The 18,588-nt window shown below is 42.4% G+C and overlaps 9 protein-coding genes across 9 annotated transcripts; 6 read left to right on the forward strand and 3 right to left on the reverse strand.

The window, feature by feature from the left end:
- Positions 1-477: 477 nt before the first annotated feature.
- Positions 478-1,413, forward strand: L201_006782 (uncharacterized protein; the record flags this gene model as incomplete). Its single annotated transcript, XM_066222500.1, has 2 exons — positions 478-775; positions 872-1,413. The coding sequence occupies 2 exons, from the start codon at positions 478-480 to the stop codon at positions 1,411-1,413; spliced, it is 840 nt and encodes a 279-aa protein (XP_066078597.1).
- A 524-nt stretch (positions 1,414-1,937) lies between these two features.
- L201_006783 (uncharacterized protein) lies at positions 1,938-2,921 on the forward strand (the record flags this gene model as incomplete). Its single annotated transcript, XM_066222501.1, has 1 exon — positions 1,938-2,921. The coding sequence occupies one exon, from the start codon at positions 1,938-1,940 to the stop codon at positions 2,919-2,921; it is 984 nt and encodes a 327-aa protein (XP_066078598.1).
- Positions 2,922-3,631: 710 nt separating this feature from the next.
- On the forward strand, positions 3,632-4,510 carry L201_006784 (uncharacterized protein; the record flags this gene model as incomplete). The annotated part of the gene is made up of 1 exon (XM_066222502.1): positions 3,632-4,510. One exon carries the CDS (start codon positions 3,632-3,634, stop codon positions 4,508-4,510), a length of 879 nt encoding a protein of 292 aa, XP_066078599.1.
- Positions 4,511-5,801: 1,291 nt separating this feature from the next.
- L201_006785 (uncharacterized protein) lies at positions 5,802-6,806 on the forward strand (the record flags this gene model as incomplete). Its single annotated transcript, XM_066222503.1, has 4 exons — positions 5,802-5,865; positions 6,152-6,236; positions 6,307-6,513; positions 6,575-6,806. 4 exons carry the CDS (start codon positions 5,802-5,804, stop codon positions 6,804-6,806), a joined length of 588 nt encoding a protein of 195 aa, XP_066078600.1.
- A 335-nt stretch (positions 6,807-7,141) lies between these two features.
- Positions 7,142-8,703, forward strand: L201_006786 (uncharacterized protein; the record flags this gene model as incomplete). The annotated part of the gene is made up of 9 exons (XM_066222504.1): positions 7,142-7,444; positions 7,499-7,658; positions 7,712-7,750; positions 7,808-7,933; positions 7,988-8,075; positions 8,130-8,197; positions 8,251-8,451; positions 8,504-8,559; positions 8,623-8,703. 9 exons carry the CDS (start codon positions 7,142-7,144, stop codon positions 8,701-8,703), a joined length of 1,122 nt encoding a protein of 373 aa, XP_066078601.1.
- A 574-nt stretch (positions 8,704-9,277) lies between these two features.
- L201_006787 (uncharacterized protein) lies at positions 9,278-9,589 on the reverse strand (the record flags this gene model as incomplete). Its single annotated transcript, XM_066222505.1, has 2 exons — positions 9,278-9,462; positions 9,532-9,589. 2 exons carry the CDS (start codon positions 9,587-9,589, stop codon positions 9,278-9,280), a joined length of 243 nt encoding a protein of 80 aa, XP_066078602.1.
- Positions 9,590-9,646: 57 nt separating this feature from the next.
- On the reverse strand, positions 9,647-10,497 carry L201_006788 (uncharacterized protein; the record flags this gene model as incomplete). The annotated part of the gene is made up of 3 exons (XM_066222506.1): positions 9,647-9,786; positions 9,837-10,328; positions 10,407-10,497. The coding sequence occupies 3 exons, from the start codon at positions 10,495-10,497 to the stop codon at positions 9,647-9,649; spliced, it is 723 nt and encodes a 240-aa protein (XP_066078603.1).
- Positions 10,498-10,799: 302 nt separating this feature from the next.
- Positions 10,800-11,865, reverse strand: L201_006789 (uncharacterized protein; the record flags this gene model as incomplete). Its single annotated transcript, XM_066222507.1, has 4 exons — positions 10,800-10,824; positions 10,885-10,980; positions 11,068-11,301; positions 11,624-11,865. 4 exons carry the CDS (start codon positions 11,863-11,865, stop codon positions 10,800-10,802), a joined length of 597 nt encoding a protein of 198 aa, XP_066078604.1.
- A 1,994-nt stretch (positions 11,866-13,859) lies between these two features.
- Positions 13,860-17,463, forward strand: L201_006790 (uncharacterized protein; the record flags this gene model as incomplete). The annotated part of the gene is made up of 4 exons (XM_066222508.1): positions 13,860-16,333; positions 16,570-16,784; positions 16,836-17,294; positions 17,345-17,463. The coding sequence occupies 4 exons, from the start codon at positions 13,860-13,862 to the stop codon at positions 17,461-17,463; spliced, it is 3,267 nt and encodes a 1,088-aa protein (XP_066078605.1).
- Positions 17,464-18,588: the final 1,125 nt, after the last annotated feature.

Here is an 18,588-nt window from a genome sequence, read left to right on the forward strand (position 1 = left end):
TGAAAGGTTTATTTCTACAATAACTTGTTTCCGAGATATCACAAGACTATTATTTGTAGCTTTTGGTGGAATTGGATGTTGTCCTACTTATTACGGTATGAAAGAAAATATCATTGTATTCGGTATCTACATGCATCTATTTGCACAGTCCATTACGACTTGATTTCATCCCACAACATTGAATATTTACTTTTAGCCTCGGCACCGGGGTTTCTTTTGCAGTGCGGTTTATTACGACGTGAATGGTGGTCGATCTGATAACGTCAATCGCGGTATACCGACAAAACCACTACATCACCGAGTTTGAGGGATTAAATGCTTCCCACAGTATATATAAACAAAGATCAGTCAAGACGATATGTGACGAATTTAGCAACCTGCTGATCGACTCATAGCTTCCTTCCCTTCCCTCCGATACCGCCATATTTGTTATAATTATCATATTCGGCAAGGCGATTTCATATTCCTTCAACCTAGATGACGTCTCCAAGCGATACTACCACTACAGTCTTCATTACAGGTGTCAACTCAGGTATAGGATACGAAACTGTCTTGGCTCTGCTCAAATCTACCAGCAGCTACAAAATATTTCTAGGTGCTAGATCTGTCGGAAAAGCTCAAGATGCTATAAACAGGTTGAAGGGGGAAATTGGCTGTCAGAACAGCGAGATATACCCTGTTGTGGTGGATCTAGAAGATGACGAGTCAATACAAAGTTGCTTTCAAAGTGTTTCTAGAAAAACCGGTAGAATTGATATCCTGATAAACAATGCCGGTAAGTGAGTTTGTCTGATAAAGCGTAGCTCAAACATGCATCAATCATTTCACTTCAGCCATAAAACTCTCTTCTGACGCAAATTCACTTTGTCAGGCGCATCTTTTGATAGTATCGGTCCCTCACAAGGAATGACAACCAGACACGTATTCAACAAGACATGGGACATAAACGTTACCGGCACCCATATTCTAACTCATACCTTTGTACCCTTACTCATTCAGTCACCCAATCCGAGATTATTGTTCTTGACATCAGGTTCAGCTTCCTTAAGTAGAACAGAGGATCCAAATTGGTCACTTAACAAATCCCCCTTGGCAGGTTGGCCAAAGGAAGACGAGTCTGGATGTAGTGGAGGTTACCTCTCGTATAAATCATCCAAAGTGGGATTGAATATGGTTATGAGAGAATGGCATAGAATCCTCAAGAATGATAAAGTCAAGGTATGGAGTATAAATCCAGGAACAGTTTTGACTAATTTTGGTGGCGATAGAAAACAATTGATCAAATGGGGAGCAAAAGATCCTTCAACAAGTGGAAATTTCATAAAAGATGTGATAGAAGGTAAAAGGGATAACGACATTGGCAAGATTGTTAACCCTCCAAACGCTCCAACTGGTGACATTCTACCCTGGTAGGGTGTTGAGTTGTAGGAGTTGCTTGGATATCATATTGGTCTCAAAAAGTGATTTAGACGTAATTTGGAGACATAATTGGCATGAATGATGTAAATTATGCCCGATATCGAACCAATGCCTGGAAAATTCCACTTCCATCCTTTGAGATCAGTACTTCACTCATGACATCATTTGTCGAGATTCTTGAATTGGTAATACTGTATAAGCTCGATCTCGACTGCAACGACGTAGCACCTCGGCCAATTCGTAAGGAGTATGTTCAAAGGGAAAAAAATACCTTTTGAAGAGCTTCCATTTGTTACTACCTTTCAGTCGTTCCCGTCAATAAAGTCACCGTCTCCCAGCAAAGGAGGGAACCTTATGTTTGATCTGCAGGTATACTGCAACAGGTACAGTTCTTGTTGTACTACTACTCACCATTTATCCCAAGCTGACTATATCAAGCTCTCATACAGTTGTTTTTTGCCTTATTGTTTGCTCCTTCTCGTCTTCCTAGCTTTGTCACAATTACTTCTGCTACCATGATGCCTCAAGACCGCCACTCCTCCAGAAATCATGAACGATACCCTAAACCGTTCAGCAATTATGGCGGAAGACAGCCTAATGATGACGAAGCAGATGATTATCCTCACTCTGGCCGAACTTATGGACAGTACCCTAAACCGTCTAGCAACTATGACGGAAGACACCCTGATGATGCTGAAGCAGACGACTACCCTCACTCTAGCCGAACTTATGGAAATCGAGGCCAAAGCTACGCTAGTGATGATACTCGTTGTTTCGCCACTAAATCCTTCAGACAATTGGAGGAAGAATTTACTGAGGAACTACAGAGGACTTGGAATAACCCCAATGGTACCAGACAGCAGCCCGCATTTGTAGGGAAGACGGAGGAGGAGATTGTGGCAGAGTTCTCAGCTTATTTACGACGAGAATGGCGTGAGCCTACGGCAGCACAGCGAAACCCTCCTGATGTTGGACCTCAACGTAATTCCGGATCACAAAGTACGTTCCATGCTGAAGAATCTCAATCTCAGCGTGAAAGAGGTGAATATTCGCCTCAAGATCGACCACCTTCTGATTACTATCCTCAGCCAAAACCTGGATATACAAGTCGTCCACGATACACAACCTATAGTCAATCTTCGAGCTCCATACCCCTTCGGCCGCCCCCTCGATCGACGCCGGCTTACGGCGGTAGTCAACCAAGTTATTTTGCACCTCAAACCTCTTCGACTTCTCACTCATATACGAGTACCCGTAGCCCTCTTCAGAGGTTCGAGGATGACTTCCCGAATCATCCGTCTAATAAAGATTCAAATGATATGACATCCCAGGGTGTACGACCACCGAGGTCTTCAACTTGGTCATCTTCCGAAAGGTTAGCTCGGGAACCGAGACGTAGCTGTACTGGTTCTGGGTTTACGCCTCGAGAACCCACCCACGTTGTTTCTTATCAAGATCAAGATGGTGGCTATACGGAAACTCATACCTACTACTTTAACTAATTGATGCTGTAGACAGTGCGACATGGGAAATCGACAGAATACCGATAATGATAATTTATACATCAGAAGCACAAATTTCATAGAGAGAACGTATCGTTCCAACAGGGAATGGATCTATGTAGCATATGAGTAGCTATTCGGAGTGATTCTGTATATATTATGCATAGAGTTGAAATGGTCACAGTATAATCATAGAGCCGAATGAGTGCAACCTTGCGATAAAGTACGGTTATATGTACAGATGACACAGCTTTTCCCTTGCTTCCTCATATAAACTGCTTGATTGGAAGGCTAGCCAAGCTATCAGTATACCCTCCTCGGGAGCCCACGTTATCGTCTTTGTGAGGAAGGCGAGAAGAACCCCGGTGTACAAGCAGTACAAGTTCTGCTCGCTTGTTAGCTCAGTCATATGGTAGACGTAGCCCGCTCCATGACGTCAAATGTTCTAGCCTGTGATTTCCTCCTTTCAACGCGAAATCCTGTCTGAGTGCAGTAACAATGGAAGGTTTGGGAGGATATTGTTTCGAGAATCCCCTCAAAACGCATCCTTTCTGTCTAAATTCGCCTTCTCACCTACAAGTACCAACATTGGGTGATCTGGCAGAAGTCTTCGTGCATATATAATGTAATGTATATAACCCAAATCGAGGCAAGTGATCTTCACTTTTCCCACTTTATCGCTTATAGTCCATTTTTAAGCCCTTTGAATCATGTCAGATTATTTTAGCGGACACAGCTCCTCCCCTCGGAGACCTACAGCTCGTACACGTACAGCAGAAAGGACTAAAGATACTCGTACTTCATCTTCTGTTGGCTCAACAGGCAGATTCGACTTTGGCGATGGCTTCGTCCTGCCTCCCGATGAAGAGACGACAACAAGCCAAGATTTGGTACCGGTATCTAAACCGAGAAGCACTCAGGCTTATCCATCAGTCGTGTCCCAAGATCGATATGATCCTCATGACAGGAAAGGAAATGGTACTCCTAGCCAGCTATCCACCATTCGTAAAGCAGGCGAAATTACGAAAGCATCTACGGATTCGGCGGCGGGTGATGATCATTCATACCTTTTCGCAAAACGAAATTCCACACCATATGATTCTACGGGTACCGGCCGTCGCGAGGAATTCATCCGTCCAGTTGAAACACAAACACCCCAAAGCGGAGATGCAGCCGCCAAGGAAGCGAACAAAGCCGCTAGAGTGTCTACTGAAGTAAGACAATCAAGAATATATAGCTCCAAGGGTGTAGGCCGCAAAGAGGAATTTGCTCGTCCAGCTTCGACCAGTACAAATACCAATAGACCTCCGCCAACACCAAAGACCTCTACATTTAAGACATCATCATCTAGTTCTTCTGTAAATACTGCCCCAAGAGACTCGAATTCTTCTGTTCAGGAGAGAAGCCCAAGTTATCACAGGGCACGTTGGTTTACATCTAGCCGTCACAGTACTGTAAGTGCAGTAAGCGATCACGGTATGTGGGATGATCGTTACAGTACTCCCACTCCACTACCTGAATCATCACCAGAGCCTACTACTGGACACCGCTGTCGACATTGCGGTAAACCAGGTCCAGACCACTGGTAATCGCACATGCATCCTTTCTGTGATCTGCCTTGGATCGTAAGCTATCTTGTCGATATAGCATCAATGGTTTTTACAGTACAGTCTATGCATTTTTATCAGTTATACCGCTCATCAGGAGCAGAATACTAATGGCTGTTTGCCAATTCTACGCATAAGTATAATCTCCGACCTAGCTATTCTCATCAAATCATGAAAAATGTGTAGCGAGTCAGTCTTCTCATTCAGTAGGTATCATCTAAAGTTCGAAGGGATATTGTCACACGTCATCATCTCCGAGAAGGGATTCGCGTAATCACCGAGGGCTTGTATGGGTAGTATACGCTATAAGCTGCTATTGACAACCATGACACTCAGTTTTGAGGAAAAGACTGTGTTGAGCTTGCCTATACATCCTGCGATCGAGTATTGGGGCATCTTTTTGGCTATTGTGCTATTAATTTGTCGTTTGTGTGGGAAATTGTTTCAAAGGTTTGCTTTTCCAGACGTAATATATATAAGCGGTACTACTCACTTGGAGAGGGCAAAGAATTATGGATTATTGATTTTTTGTACAGCTATCACATGTGTCTTTCTACTATCTCCGAAATACCATAAATGTATACACGAAAGGACACCTATGACTTGTTCCTACTTTACCCCTATGCGGCCTTGTAAGAATCTGAGTGTTCCTGTTAGTGGGTGGTATTTGTTCGCTTGAATGGATCTGAGATCGTGAGGCTCGATGCTGGGACCAGCTGTAAAGTAAATTGCGAGGAATTCGTTATCTCATGTACACCAATAGTGATTACAAATTACTATGAAGTGAGAATGATAGGATTGAGTTAGCTAACTTATGAAAGCTGGTGACTTTTTTATTGTCCGGACCGAGCTATTGCATAAATCGCTTACATCGGCTTGTTGCTTTTCTTAACGCCGACAGCAGATATAACCTAGAGCATACCATACAGTCGGTGTTATATGCCACACCCGCTAAAACCGGTGATACCGCTTTGACAGGGGTAGGCGGATAACTCCGCTTTTATATCATTTCTGCCATTAATTAGCTTCTCTGCTGCCCCGCCTGTTTTGAGGATTATGTATTATGTTGATTGGTGATGCACCATACACCATACAGCCAACAATCTCATTCAGTCTGTTCCTTTTGGTTTGCCTCTCACGCTTCATACCACCATACGCCGCTTACTCCTCACCATTCACTGCTGCCCATAATCGTCAAACTTAGCTATATTTCATTCATACCTTTTAGCTTCTTCTCTTCTTTAGACTTCAAGATCATCCAAATCGGTTCACCATGGTCAATCTCTCTCAACAAAAACGTCTCGCCGCCTCAGTCGCTGGTGTAGGTCAAAGAAAGAGTGAGTATACAACCTTTGAGTGGATTAGATCGAGAGATATCAGTGGAAATGGTCAAGATCGGAGGTGTTATGTGGATCAGACAAATCATCCTTCGGGTAGAATGTGGAGCATATATCGCAAGAAAAGCAGCAAAATTAGAATGGACCTTTAGATGATTAGAATGGTCAAAAGGAATGCATAGATGATTTTAGCCGTAGCTATACAGATATATGGAATAGGATCTATGAATACGGTATGAAGGGAACGGTTATGCTGACTGAACGGTATTCCTTATTATCAATTTAGTCTGGCTCGATCCCCAAGAAGCCGCTGAGATTGGTCAAGCCAACTCAAGATCTGGTGTCCGAAAACTCCTCAAAGATGGTCACATGTGAGTGGTAATTTTAGAAACAAGAAATTCCTTTCAAAACTGGTCACTGATATTCGGTATTCTCGTTTAGCATTATCAAACCAACCGTAATCCACTCTCGAGCTAGAACTAGAGAACACGCCGCCGCCAAACGAGCTGGTAGACACACTGGTTTCGGTAAAAGAAAGGGTACTGCTGAAGCCCGTATGCCAACAAAGGTACAATGGCTCAGAAGAATGAGAGTTTTAAGAAGACTCTTGAAGAAATACAGAGAAGGTGGAAAAATCGACAAACACCTGTAAGTTTCATGCTATCACTTGCCTTTACATATCGGTATTCTGACCTTACATATACTTTAGTTACCACACTCTTTACCTTGAAGCCAAAGGTAACAGATTCAAGAACAAGAGAGTTTTAATGGAACACATTCACAAAGCTAAAGCTGAAGTACTCCGAACCAAACATCTTGCCGAACAACAAGAAGCCCGAAGAGTCAAGAACAAGGCTATGCGAGAAAGAAAAGCTCAACGACTTGCCGAAAAGAGACAAGGTATTACCGCTGTCGAGCAAGAAGAAGAGGTCAAAGAGTAGATGGTCTTTTCTGTACTTTTACTTGGGATGGATGCATTTGGCATTTAACGTATATTATCATTCATATCTATCATTTTTTAATACTTGTTGCAGTATATCTTCTGGTCAGCTCTCGCTGGATGTCGATCGCAGATAGCATTAGAGATGCCTTGAATCAGTTTGTCTGATCTGACGCGATTCTACGCCAATCAGCAGAAAAGTAACAGAGTGCAAAAATTACGTTCAACTTAGAAGTGGAGGAGGTTCACGATCGTCATTTTGAATATACCAGTTATACCTTATCATCATTTCTCCTTTTGCATCTCTATTCATACCGTTATCGGATCAATACTACAATGCTGCGAACTTCTTTGCTTAGAGCTGTTGGGCCAGGTGGTATATCTGCCTCTTCAGCGATACCTCGAGCTCTTGTTGCACGGTCATACGCGACTTTATCACCACATACACCTCCACCCACAAAACCCTACGAAGTCTTTGATGAACCTTCGAAAGGTAGACAGAAGGATCGAGCTATAGTAAGACTGAGAGAAGAAGGAGAATCTTTTAAATCGAGGTCAGCTGAGAATGATGAAGATCCAGTGAAGGTTGTAGATTACCTTAGAGAAGAAATATCGGAAAGATTAGCGGAAAGAATAGAAGTGAGTTATTTGACCGATATAAAAACCTCAAGTCTGGCCTAACAGTTGTTGTAGGATCTTCGTGTACCTCCAGCTTCTATACTTGAGCTTGCTGCTCATTCAGGTCAACTGACGCAGATACTGCAAGAAGTGATACCAGATGAAGTACCATCGACATCGGAGAAGCAGGATCAGCAGACTGAGAGGAGAAAATGGTGGATAGTCGAATCGAGTAGTAGGTTTATACCCTGTATGAGCTAGTCGCAAAAGCTGACACTATTGTAACAGAGGAAGCACTACATCGTGACGAAGACTCAATGTTTGCTTGTAAGGCTCCTGATATATGTTTTGTTACCTTGAACAATCTGCTAACGACCATCACAGCTCCTCCTACTCGTATTCAAGCATCAGCATCTAGATTGTTAGAACACCCAGAAATAGAGAAGATTCGGGAAAAGGTAGAAGCTGTAGTCAGTAGTGGCGGCTTGCATTGGGTTGGTGATATTGTTGGTGAGTAATTCATGTCTTTGCCGGCTAAAAGAGGGTATTGACCAAGACCCATAGGTGCTCTTACCCAAATTCGTCATCTTCTCAAACCCGATGGAGTGTTTGTTGGAGCCGTGTTGGGTGGTGACACTCTATTTGAACTCAGGCAAGTTGTTAAAAAACTTTTGTTCATGAATTATTAATTGAAACATATGTACAGAACATCGCTTCAGCTTGCTGAACAGGAACGAAGAGGAGGTATCGCCAATCGAGTATCACCGATGATAAGTAAGTGTTGTCAAACTTGTTGAGCGATATTATGCTAATTATTGTCTGAGCAGATCCTACTGATGCACCTTCTTTACTTAACCGAGCTGGATTCACGCTCACCACAATTGATGTCGAAGACATGATCATAAACTATCCTTCGATATGGGAATTAATGTCAGATTTGCGGGATATGGGAGAAAGTAATGCAATTCTGGGAAGAAGAGCACACGTTTCGAGGGACGTTTTGCTCTCCGCAGATGCCATATATAAGGGTAAGTAGATTGATCAGAATATGGAAAGATCGGTCAGCTGATAACCATGCAGAACTATATGGAAATGAAGATGGATCTGTTCCAGCTACTTTCCAGATCATATTCCTTGTGAGTTGTCTCGCTCTCAAAACCAGCGAGTGACCAATTCGCTGACCGACCTTGTCGTTATAGATCGGCTGGAAACCAGGACCTAATCAACCTCAAGCATTAGAAAGAGGATCAGCTACTACCAGTCTCAAAGATGTGTTGTAATGCCTTTTTTTTTTTCCACATGTACATTGCATATCAAGGCAACACGTACAGTACATTCAGTCCTGCAGCACTAAAGTTTAATACATATATTCAGCTCTGGTAAATCATCTAGTCACATAAAACGTTGTCGCACTATAGACACGATGGGATGGCATTCCAGACCTGCTCCAGATATCGTATCTGATACCTTCCGCATTTTGGTGATTTAAGCTGATTTATTAACACAAGCTCCGTTCCGATTACGTCTTCTGGTGAGCTTATGGGTCTTTAAAAAATGAATAGCCTCCTTCATTATAAGGCTGCTGGCAGACCATTATAGTCCACTATGTCTATCACCATGCCAAAATTACTATCAATCAGAGCTAGATGTCTTAGATGTTCTCAGCAAGGATAGTTGAATCACCAATATAGTCTTCATGATGGCCTGAATTCGAACATCTATCCGGACGATTCAGGCTCAAATGAGGATCGGTACATTGGAAGCGAAATGATATGAATGACAATACATCTATCAGGTTACCTACAATATGCATAACATATCCATATTAGGTAGGCATTTAATGTCAAAATTGTATCATCCTAATCTTTCTAGCGCCATTTGTAAACCAGCATACTCCATTGAAGACATTCCGGCCTTCTTAGCTTCTCTCATCCTTTCCATAATTTCTTTCTTTTCCTTGTCTATATCATCTTTCTCGTCCGACATCGACTCATCATGAAGTTGAGTAAAGTGACGCCATAGGAAGAACACAATTGCCACTATTGTGGAAATACCAATTTGATCAGATTAATGAAAGGTTGTGACATACAAAAATTCATGAGACTTACATGCTCCTAATCTCATATCTACAGCGCAAAGTAGAAATCCAAGAATGGTTTGTAACATATTGGCGACTTTTGCATATCGTCTAAGACTGTCAGCTTGTTCTAGACTGTCGTACACTTACTCTTCTTCATCCTTCTGCCTTTTAGCGATTTTCAACAGTTGAATATCCTTCTCAAGCATCTCTGAAGCCCAAGGTTTCTTCAATGTAGCTTCCAATTTATCCTTGTCAAGTGGAGGGGCCATCAAATCGGCAGCATCTGTATCACCGTTAGATAATATAATAATTTAAATTGTTGTCTCAACTTACCATCCGGTACATTATCCCACCAAAATGTACCAGCAGGATTACCTTTCTTAGGTCTTAACCCGTCTTGGAAAGGTACTAAAGCTGGTCTACCTGGGCCCTGCATAGTTAAAAAGTAGTTTTTTCTGAATGAACTACTTGATGGATCCTCCCTACTCGATGATGATCCTGCTACTTGTTTAGGTGCAGGATTTCCAACTCTTTTGGAGGATGAAGAGGATGATGACATACCACCAGCTCTAACATCTGACGATGACATCGGCTTTTTTGATGAAGGTGAAGATGAGGAACTAGAACTTGATTTAGATGAAGACGATCTGACTTTAGCTAATGCTTTAGCTCTATCTTGAGCAGCTTCCTGTCTTGTTAATATGTGATATCCCACATAAGCTATAATAACTAACATCATAAAAGGTGGTGAGAGGAATGGAAGGTTACTGATTGACCCATCGAAATTTACGCTAAATGGTGAGTACGGTAATGACGGATGAGAAGCTGAAGTAAGTTAGCTCATATAGTAATCAATGTCATCACCAAACCTATATTTTCCAATCAACAATCTTAACAACATACCAAACCCTAGCACGATCAACACCAGTAAAGCTTGCTCGAAGGGGCCAAACGTGAATCCCTTCTTTTTACCATCTTTCTTCTTGTCTGCCATTGTTCCAAAATCTGTTATTTGTTCCAGGATGAGGTATATTTTCACTAGAACGAAGTATATTTTCGCTATGTATCCTGAGCCAATATGGCAAATCAAAAGTCTAATTTATGTTCGATGATTAGAGAATAACGGGCACATAGCAAGATAAGTTCAAGATCAAACACGTTAGTTGTCATAACCTCAATGAATATCATCCTTTCTACCAATGCAAACATATGAAAGGACGAAAGCCCTCCTTTACAATTCAATTCAAGCGTTATATAAATGCATAACCTCCAAAATGCCAACAATCGTCAGAGTGTTTACTCAGCGGCTTGTACAGGGAACCTTAAAAAATAGTATATCAGCGAAAGACCTACATCGTAGCTGAATATGATTTCTACTCACTCGAAGTGGACATCTTTACCGGCGAGTTGTCGGTAGACGGATGAGAAGGTATCGAGTTTGTATTCAAGGTTGTTTTGGTCTTTTGAGTCGAGGAAGCTGCATGAAAAAAAAATGTCAACATCACGGGCTTATGAGATGAGATGGAACTTAATCTAATTAGAGCAAACCGGTATATAAACTCACACTCTGATTAATTTACCACCATCTTGAGCAACTCTGGTTCTTTTACCAACGATTTCTGATGGCCAAACGAGTTCTTCAAGGATTTTTTCGTGTACGGCGGTAAGGGTTCTTGATCTAGGTCTCTTTTGTTTTTTGTTTGAGGCGGAGTTTCTGGCTGGTTTAGGGAGGACTCGTCGTTGAGAAAGGAAAACAATGAATTTGTCGGAAAGTTTTTTCTCGAGTTCTCGGGTAAGTCTGTTGATGGGAATAGTCGTAACAGGAATAAGATTAGGTGAAAGTGGGCGATGAAGTGACAGAAGAAGGAGTAATTGGGGTGATAATAGTTATCGAAGTATTTTTGATCAGCATTTACCCATAAAATCCTTCCAACATCCATTCCAATCCAATTATCCATTTCCACCTTCTACTTGCTCTCATCCGTCAAATTATATCAGGGGAGGTGGGCCTGAAAAGTCCCTCCGTCTACCCCGAGTATGATTGAACTGGAATGAGAGCTACATATATTGAATTGAAATTTTCCTAAATGAATTTAGCATTTATCGATACTTTGACTTACCTTTGTTGGACTTTGTGGAAAGCTTTAGCCATTGGTACAGGGACGAAGATAATGACGGCTTTTTTACCACCTTTTACATCAACTTCTCTAGCTTCAGAGAACTGAAGTTGTCTAAGCTCAGATTTGAGCTCTGGGACATTTTGCTCCAAATCAACAAAAGCTTGAGCGATTTGTTGCTCAATCTCTGAAGGAGGAGTTTGAGGAGCGTTGGCTGTTCGCAAGATTTTGTTGGATGCGGACATTTTTGCTGTGGGAAAGAAGAAGAGTTGAAAGTAGATGTAAGTGGTTGATGTCTTTTAAGGATTGAAATAGAGTGTTTGAGGTCGACTCACGAGGTTGCTTGAAGGCTGAAGAAGTAGTGAAGGATGACTTTGAACAAAAGGTTAAAATGTCGGGTAGCGAGACCTGCAAGGACAGCAAGGACAGCGTCAGAAGCAGTAGAGCAGAGGAGTGTAGGGTAGTGTAAACGGTATAAGGTAACACCAACTGATACCATGTGCTAATATCCAGGTGAGAGTGGCACTCTGGAAGTGGGAGTCCATCAACCGGCGTACTTTTGTGTGGTGATCGGTGATAGTGTTATATCCGATATTATCGGTTTCGATGAGTTTTTCAAGCTTCGGCGGTGTCGGCCGTCATATCTGAAATAAAGGCTTCCAACAACAACCAGAGGCAATCCGATTTTATGTAAAATGCATACCTTACATCATCAAACTCCCTTCATGCATCTGAACCCGTTGGCTGAGGCAGAATCAGTTATTGAGGACTTGACGTTTATCGTAGGCGTGTCAGCTCGGCTTTAGCTAACTAATAGCTTAGGCAACACATACATCACTAGTATTCACCTTCTTCTTAGTGGTCGGAAGCTGGAAAAATCATTCGCGCAAAGATGCTGTGACAATTGAAGCTTTGGATGTAGACTGATTCATGAAGGATCCCGGCTGATAGCTGACGAATTTGCGGTCGTAATGTATACTGACTGATATCTCCTCACCGATAACGCTTATCAATGGATCGACTTCTCCTGTCTGGCTCCTATAGATGTCACTACCTCTCCAAGATTGACCAGTTCTCGATTTCTGGCAGATACCCCTTTCGGCATTGCCACCTATGCTCTTCCTCGAATCCAGTCCATGTCGCTGTACAGCAATATACGTACTCTGGTGTAGAGTACAACACATATCGAGCTTTGAGCGAGTTTAGAAGATCAATGGCTCTGGTGGCAGGTAAATCTGGTTATAAGGCATTCTTAACCAGATTAAAGATTGAGCTACTTTTGAAAACAGAAGATTGAGACAACTTCACAAAAATGCCGATCGTCGCTCACTACCGGCAGACTGTGTGTACCATTGTCCAAATTTCGTACAATGCCAGCAGCTGACTTAGGCTTATAACGAATCTCGTTGCATCGAGAATGTCAATCGACGTCAGTATTGATCTTTCGCGAAGCTTGGAACATTTTTAGGTAAGTGACTTAAAAACAAGATAGTGTGATTCAGTGGACATGCTAAATGGCTGTGACGATGTATGTCTAGAAGGGGCGGCACGTATCTGAGCACCTAGTACGTGTCACGACATGTATAAGCAGCTACATACGCAAACTGACCAAAAGGTACAATATTCAATCCGCTTGATCCGGATTGAATCTGCTTACTCTATATACTAGTTTTGCGAGATATGTCATTCTATGACAGTACGGCCTAGATTGACCTAACATCAGGGATACGATAAAGAAGTGCCAGCTCTGAGTATACTTGTAGTCAGCATAAGGCAGCAAAAGTAAGCGACACCCAAGTCAGCCGTATCCTTGACGATCGATAGAGCGGATCGCAATCTATTGCTCCCGAGCAGTTCACCGATCGCCAAACCGATAAAGCGCAACATCAGAGCAGTTTGCGAAGGGGTCAGCACAGAACCTGATGGCCGCTAGGACGGGAGTGAGTGCATACACTAAGCCACTTCCGGCTTAGGGGAACTGCAAGTCGCTGTACAATTCATAATGCTCTCATTGGTCTTATGCATACTGATTTCTTGAGACGGCTGCCGTGATATACTGGACATGAAGAAGGTTCAGCGATATCCGCCACTTCGGGGATGCCACGTGATTAGCTATTCTCCTTCGCTTCTTTTCCTTTCGCGTCCAACCCTGTAAACCCATTTACTTCATCACTTCATATTGATTTCAACATTACTCATACCTTGAGCTCATCTCATAAGCCTATCGAATTATCCCAAAATGTCGGACGAGCCATACAGACCCGCGCTCCAGACTTATACCGCTCCTCAGGATATTCTCGATGAGCACGCAGAGCTTGCTGATCAAGATGACACACCAGATGCCTTTGAAGAAACTGCAAAATCAAAGCAAGTTGCCGCTCGACAAAGTGATTATCACCTTCGACGATTCAACAGAGCTGATGGTCAAGGAGAAGGAGAAGATGAAAGTTACGAGGATAGAATGAGGAGGTCGAATCTGCTAAGAGAAGAGGAACGGGTTAGACGTCATAAGGAGCAATTAGAGAAGGATAAAGGTGAAGATGAGAAAATGGCTGTAGATGATAAAACCCCACCTAGAGCTATAGCAGGGGATGATACACCACCCAGAGCCAAGATGCAAGAAGACACACCACCAAGGGATACAACTCCACCAAAAAAGAAGAGAAGATGGGATGTCCAAGAGGTGAAAGAAGAGCCAGGAGTACCAGCAGCTGCACCTAAACGTAAATCTCGATGGGATCAAACACCTTCGGAAACCGAAGCAAAGCCTGAAGTAAAGAAATCCAGATGGGATCAAACGCCTGCAGCATCAGCTACAACTTCCGCTATCACTTCAACACCTTCAGTCGGTGGTATGATGATGGTAGAAGATAAGAGGTATAGACGTATGACGGATGAAGAATTAGATGGTTTGCTACCCGGTGACGAAGAAGGTTATGAAGTTGTACCGGTCCCAGATGATTATAGACCTGCACCCTCAGTCAGAAAGATGGTTCCAGCCACAGCAGAACATGGTTTCATGATGCAAGATGATTCAGATGCAGCCAGAGCTAGAAATGCTGCTGGTGGTATTCAAGGTTCACAAGAACAAACGGAGATTGAAGGAATCGGAACATTACAATTTCTGAAACCTGAAGATACTCAGTATTTTGCAAAGGTATTGGGTGAAGGTGGTGGTGAAGATGACGATAAAGCTTATACCTTGGAAGAGTTGAAGGAGAGAAAGATTATGAGGTTATTGCTCAAGATCAAGAATGGTACACCACCCGTTAGAAAAACAGCTCTACGTCAAATCACTGACAGAGCAAGAGAATTTGGTGCAGGTCCCTTGTTCGATAAGATCCTACCTTTGCTCATGGAACGTACGTTAGAAGATCAAGAACGACATTTACTTGTCAAAGTTATCGATCGTGTATTGTACAAGTTAGATGATTTGGTTAGACCTTATGTTCACAAGATTTTGGTTGTTATTGAACCTTTACTGATCGATGAAGATTATTACGCTCGAGTAGAAGGTCGAGAAATTATATCCAATCTTGCCAAAGCCGCTGGTCTCGCTCACATGATTTCAACCATGAGACCTGATATCGATCACGTAGATGAATATGTTCGAAACACCACAGCTCGTGCTTTCTCTGTCGTCGCTTCAGCACTTGGTATTCCCGCACTCCTTCCTTTCCTTCGAGCTGTATGTAGATCTAAAAAATCTTGGCAAGCTCGACATACTGGTATCAGAATTATCCAACAAATCGCTATCATGATGGGATGTGCTGTCCTTCCCCACCTTCGAAATCTTGTCGATACAGTAGCCGATGGTCTTCAAGATGAACAGCAAAAGGTTAGAACTATGACTGCTTTAGCTCTTGCAGCTTTAGCTGAATCAGCTGCTCCATATGGTATCGAATCATTTGATAATGTTCTTAAACCTTTATGGCTCGGTATCAGACAACACCGAGGAAAAACATTAGCAGCTTTCCTAAAAGCTATTGGTTATATCATTCCATTAATGGATCCTGAATATGCTGGATACTACGTACGAGAATGTATGCCGATCCTGATCAGAGAATTCCAAACATCAGATGAAGAAATGAGAAGAATCGTACTTCAAGTTATCAAGCAATGTGCTACAACGGAAGGTGTCACTCCAACTTATATCAAAGAAGAAGTCTTACCAGAATTTTTCAAAGCTTTCTGGGTTAGACGAATGGCTTTAGATAAACGAAACTACAAGCAATTGGTGGAAACCACCGTAGAACTCGCTCAAAAAGCAGGTGTATCAGAAATTGTTGGAAGAATCTGCAATGAATTGAAAGACGAGTCTGAACCATTCCGAAAGATGGTCATGGAAACAGTAACAAAGGTCGTTGCTAGTATAGGTGCAGCAGATATCGATGAACGCTTAGAAGTACTTCTTATCGACGGTATCATTTTTGCTTTCCAAGAACAAACGCTTGAAGATAACATCATGTTAGATGGTTTCGCTACGGTAGTTAACGCTCTTGGTGATCGAGTTAAGCCCTATCTAACACAAATTGTATCGATGATTCTATGGCGATTAACCAACAAATCAGCGAAAGTCCGTATGCTTGCGGCAGATCTTACCTCTCGACTTGCGCCAATCATCAAGAGTTCGGGTGAAGATGGTTTGTTAAGTAAATTAGGTGTAGTGATTTTCGAACAGCTTGGAGAAGAGTATCCGGATGCTTTGGGAAGGTGAGTCACTTGTGCTCAGGATTACGCTGACAAACAGTCTTATCGCTGCCGAGGGAGCTATAGCAAACGTTGTTGGTATGACTCAGATGAATCCACCTGTCAAAGATTTATGTGAGTACAAATTTATGATGGACATCGCTGACTTTGTTAGTACCCCGAATGACACCCATCCTTCGAAATCGACACGAAAAGGTGCAAGAGGCAACCATCAATCTTATCGGACGTATCGCAGACAGAGGTGCTGAATTTGTACCGGCAAAAGAATGGATGCGAATCTGTTTCGAGCTCTTAGATCTGCTTAAAGCCCATAAGAAAGCTATTCGACGAGCTGCAGTCAACTCTTTCGGTTATATTGCAAAAGCTATCGGTCCTCAAGATGTATTGAGTGTTCTTTTGACCAATTTGAAGGTACAAGAACGTCAATCGCGTGTGTGTAGTACAGTTGCCATCGGTGGGTTGGTTTCTGTGCACTATTGCCTTATGTTGGCTAATATCCTTTCAGCCATTGTATCGGAAACTTGTGGACCTTTCACTTGTATACCCGCCATTCTTAACGAATATCGAACCCCTGAACTCAACGTCAGAAACGGTTGTCTCAAAGCTCTCGCGTTCGTTTTCGAATATGTCGGTGAAATGTCGAAAGATTATATACACTCAGTTGTTGGATTATTAGAAGATGCTCTTACCGATAGAGATCATGTACATCGTCAAACCGCTTGTGCTATCGTCAAGCACTTAGCCATCGGTGTTGCCGGTCTTGGTTATGAAGAAGCCCTCACTCATTTACTCAATCTCGTCTGGCCAAATATCTTTGAAACCAGTCCTCACGTCATTGGTGGTGTTATGGATGCCATAGAATCTATGAGATTAGGTATAGGAGCTGGTCCTATCCTTTCATACGTCTTACAAGGTTTATTCCATCCTGCAAGAAGAGTTAGAGAAGTATATTGGCGAATGTACAGTAAGTAATATTTTTTTCGTAATGTGGTTGCATGCTGATTGTTTGTTTAGATACACTTATTCTTGGCGCTTCCGATGCAATGGTCCCCTTCTACCCTAACCTCGGCTCTGCAGCAGATTTAGCTAGTGGACAGGATTATACTAGACACGAATTAATGATGTGGGTTTAGACAAAATATCAAATATATCAAATAATGCATGTATTGTTGTATCAGATTACGTGTTTGCCTCACTTCACGTTTGTAGCTCGATATACAAGACGTCAGCAGCGTTGGGCAACCTTTCTCTTCATCATCTACTAAATTCATTCTAATGACAAACCTCATGTCACAACGTAAGTATGTAATGCCAGAGCTTGCAGCTGATGCTTGTAGATTCCGGAGAATGCTGTTCACCTCAGTCAGTGTCTGACCCTGTCAAGCCCAAAGGTACTCATCCGGTCTTCCCGCCATCAGGATATGATTAAAAAGGTAGATATGGGAGTGTTGGCGGATATGGACAGGTCTACATACACATAATAAGCCATCTGGGATAGCGAGATGTAGCTTAAATAACAATAGACAGGCTCTGATTATGCTAAACATGCTTCAGTAAAAAGCTACGGTATCTTCGGATTTTGTTGAGCGAAACAGCTATGAAGGCTGCTAATCTGGAATTAGGGATACTACAATTTGGGTAAGTCGTGGTGAAGATAACCTTAACTGAAAAGCAGGCATTCGATCTGCTCGCATCTCAACTTCAACTCACCTCTCTGGACAAACTCTATTTACCAGATGTATCCCAGAAGATGCTTTCCCAGCGGATAAAGACGGTAACAAGGAAGAACTGAAAAAAACGTGAGTCCGAATGATTAAGAATCAAGCTGATCCAATAGAGCAAAATCAGAGGATCGTTCATCTGAAGTTATCAATTTTGCAAAGACACTCCAAAAAGAACACAGCAGGGGGGTTTCTATTTTGGGTTACTGCGGGATCAGTGAAATAAGAGAAGACAGGAGCTGACTTTATAGGTGGGAAACTCTTTCTTCTTTCGCTTGGAAAAGACACTCCGTTCTGCGGTGATCCAGTCGTACATCCAGCTATAATTGCTGCCAAGGTTGGTGAAAACCTCACTGTCCCGCTTGGTTTTTTCTCTAGCAAGGTGAGTCTGAAATGTATCGCTTAAGGCGATCAGGCTGAAATTGTGGTATTGAACGAACCGAAAATTGTTATAGATTGTATTGTGGAATCTGTCAATAATGAGCCTGTCGTGGAATGTTCAGACTATCATCTCTATAATACTGTGTAACTCATATG

Source organism: Kwoniella dendrophila, chromosome 9 (genome assembly GCF_036810415.1).
Source record: "Kwoniella dendrophila CBS 6074 chromosome 9, complete sequence".
In the NCBI taxonomy this organism is placed as follows: Eukaryota; Fungi; Basidiomycota; class Tremellomycetes; order Tremellales; family Cryptococcaceae; genus Kwoniella; species Kwoniella dendrophila.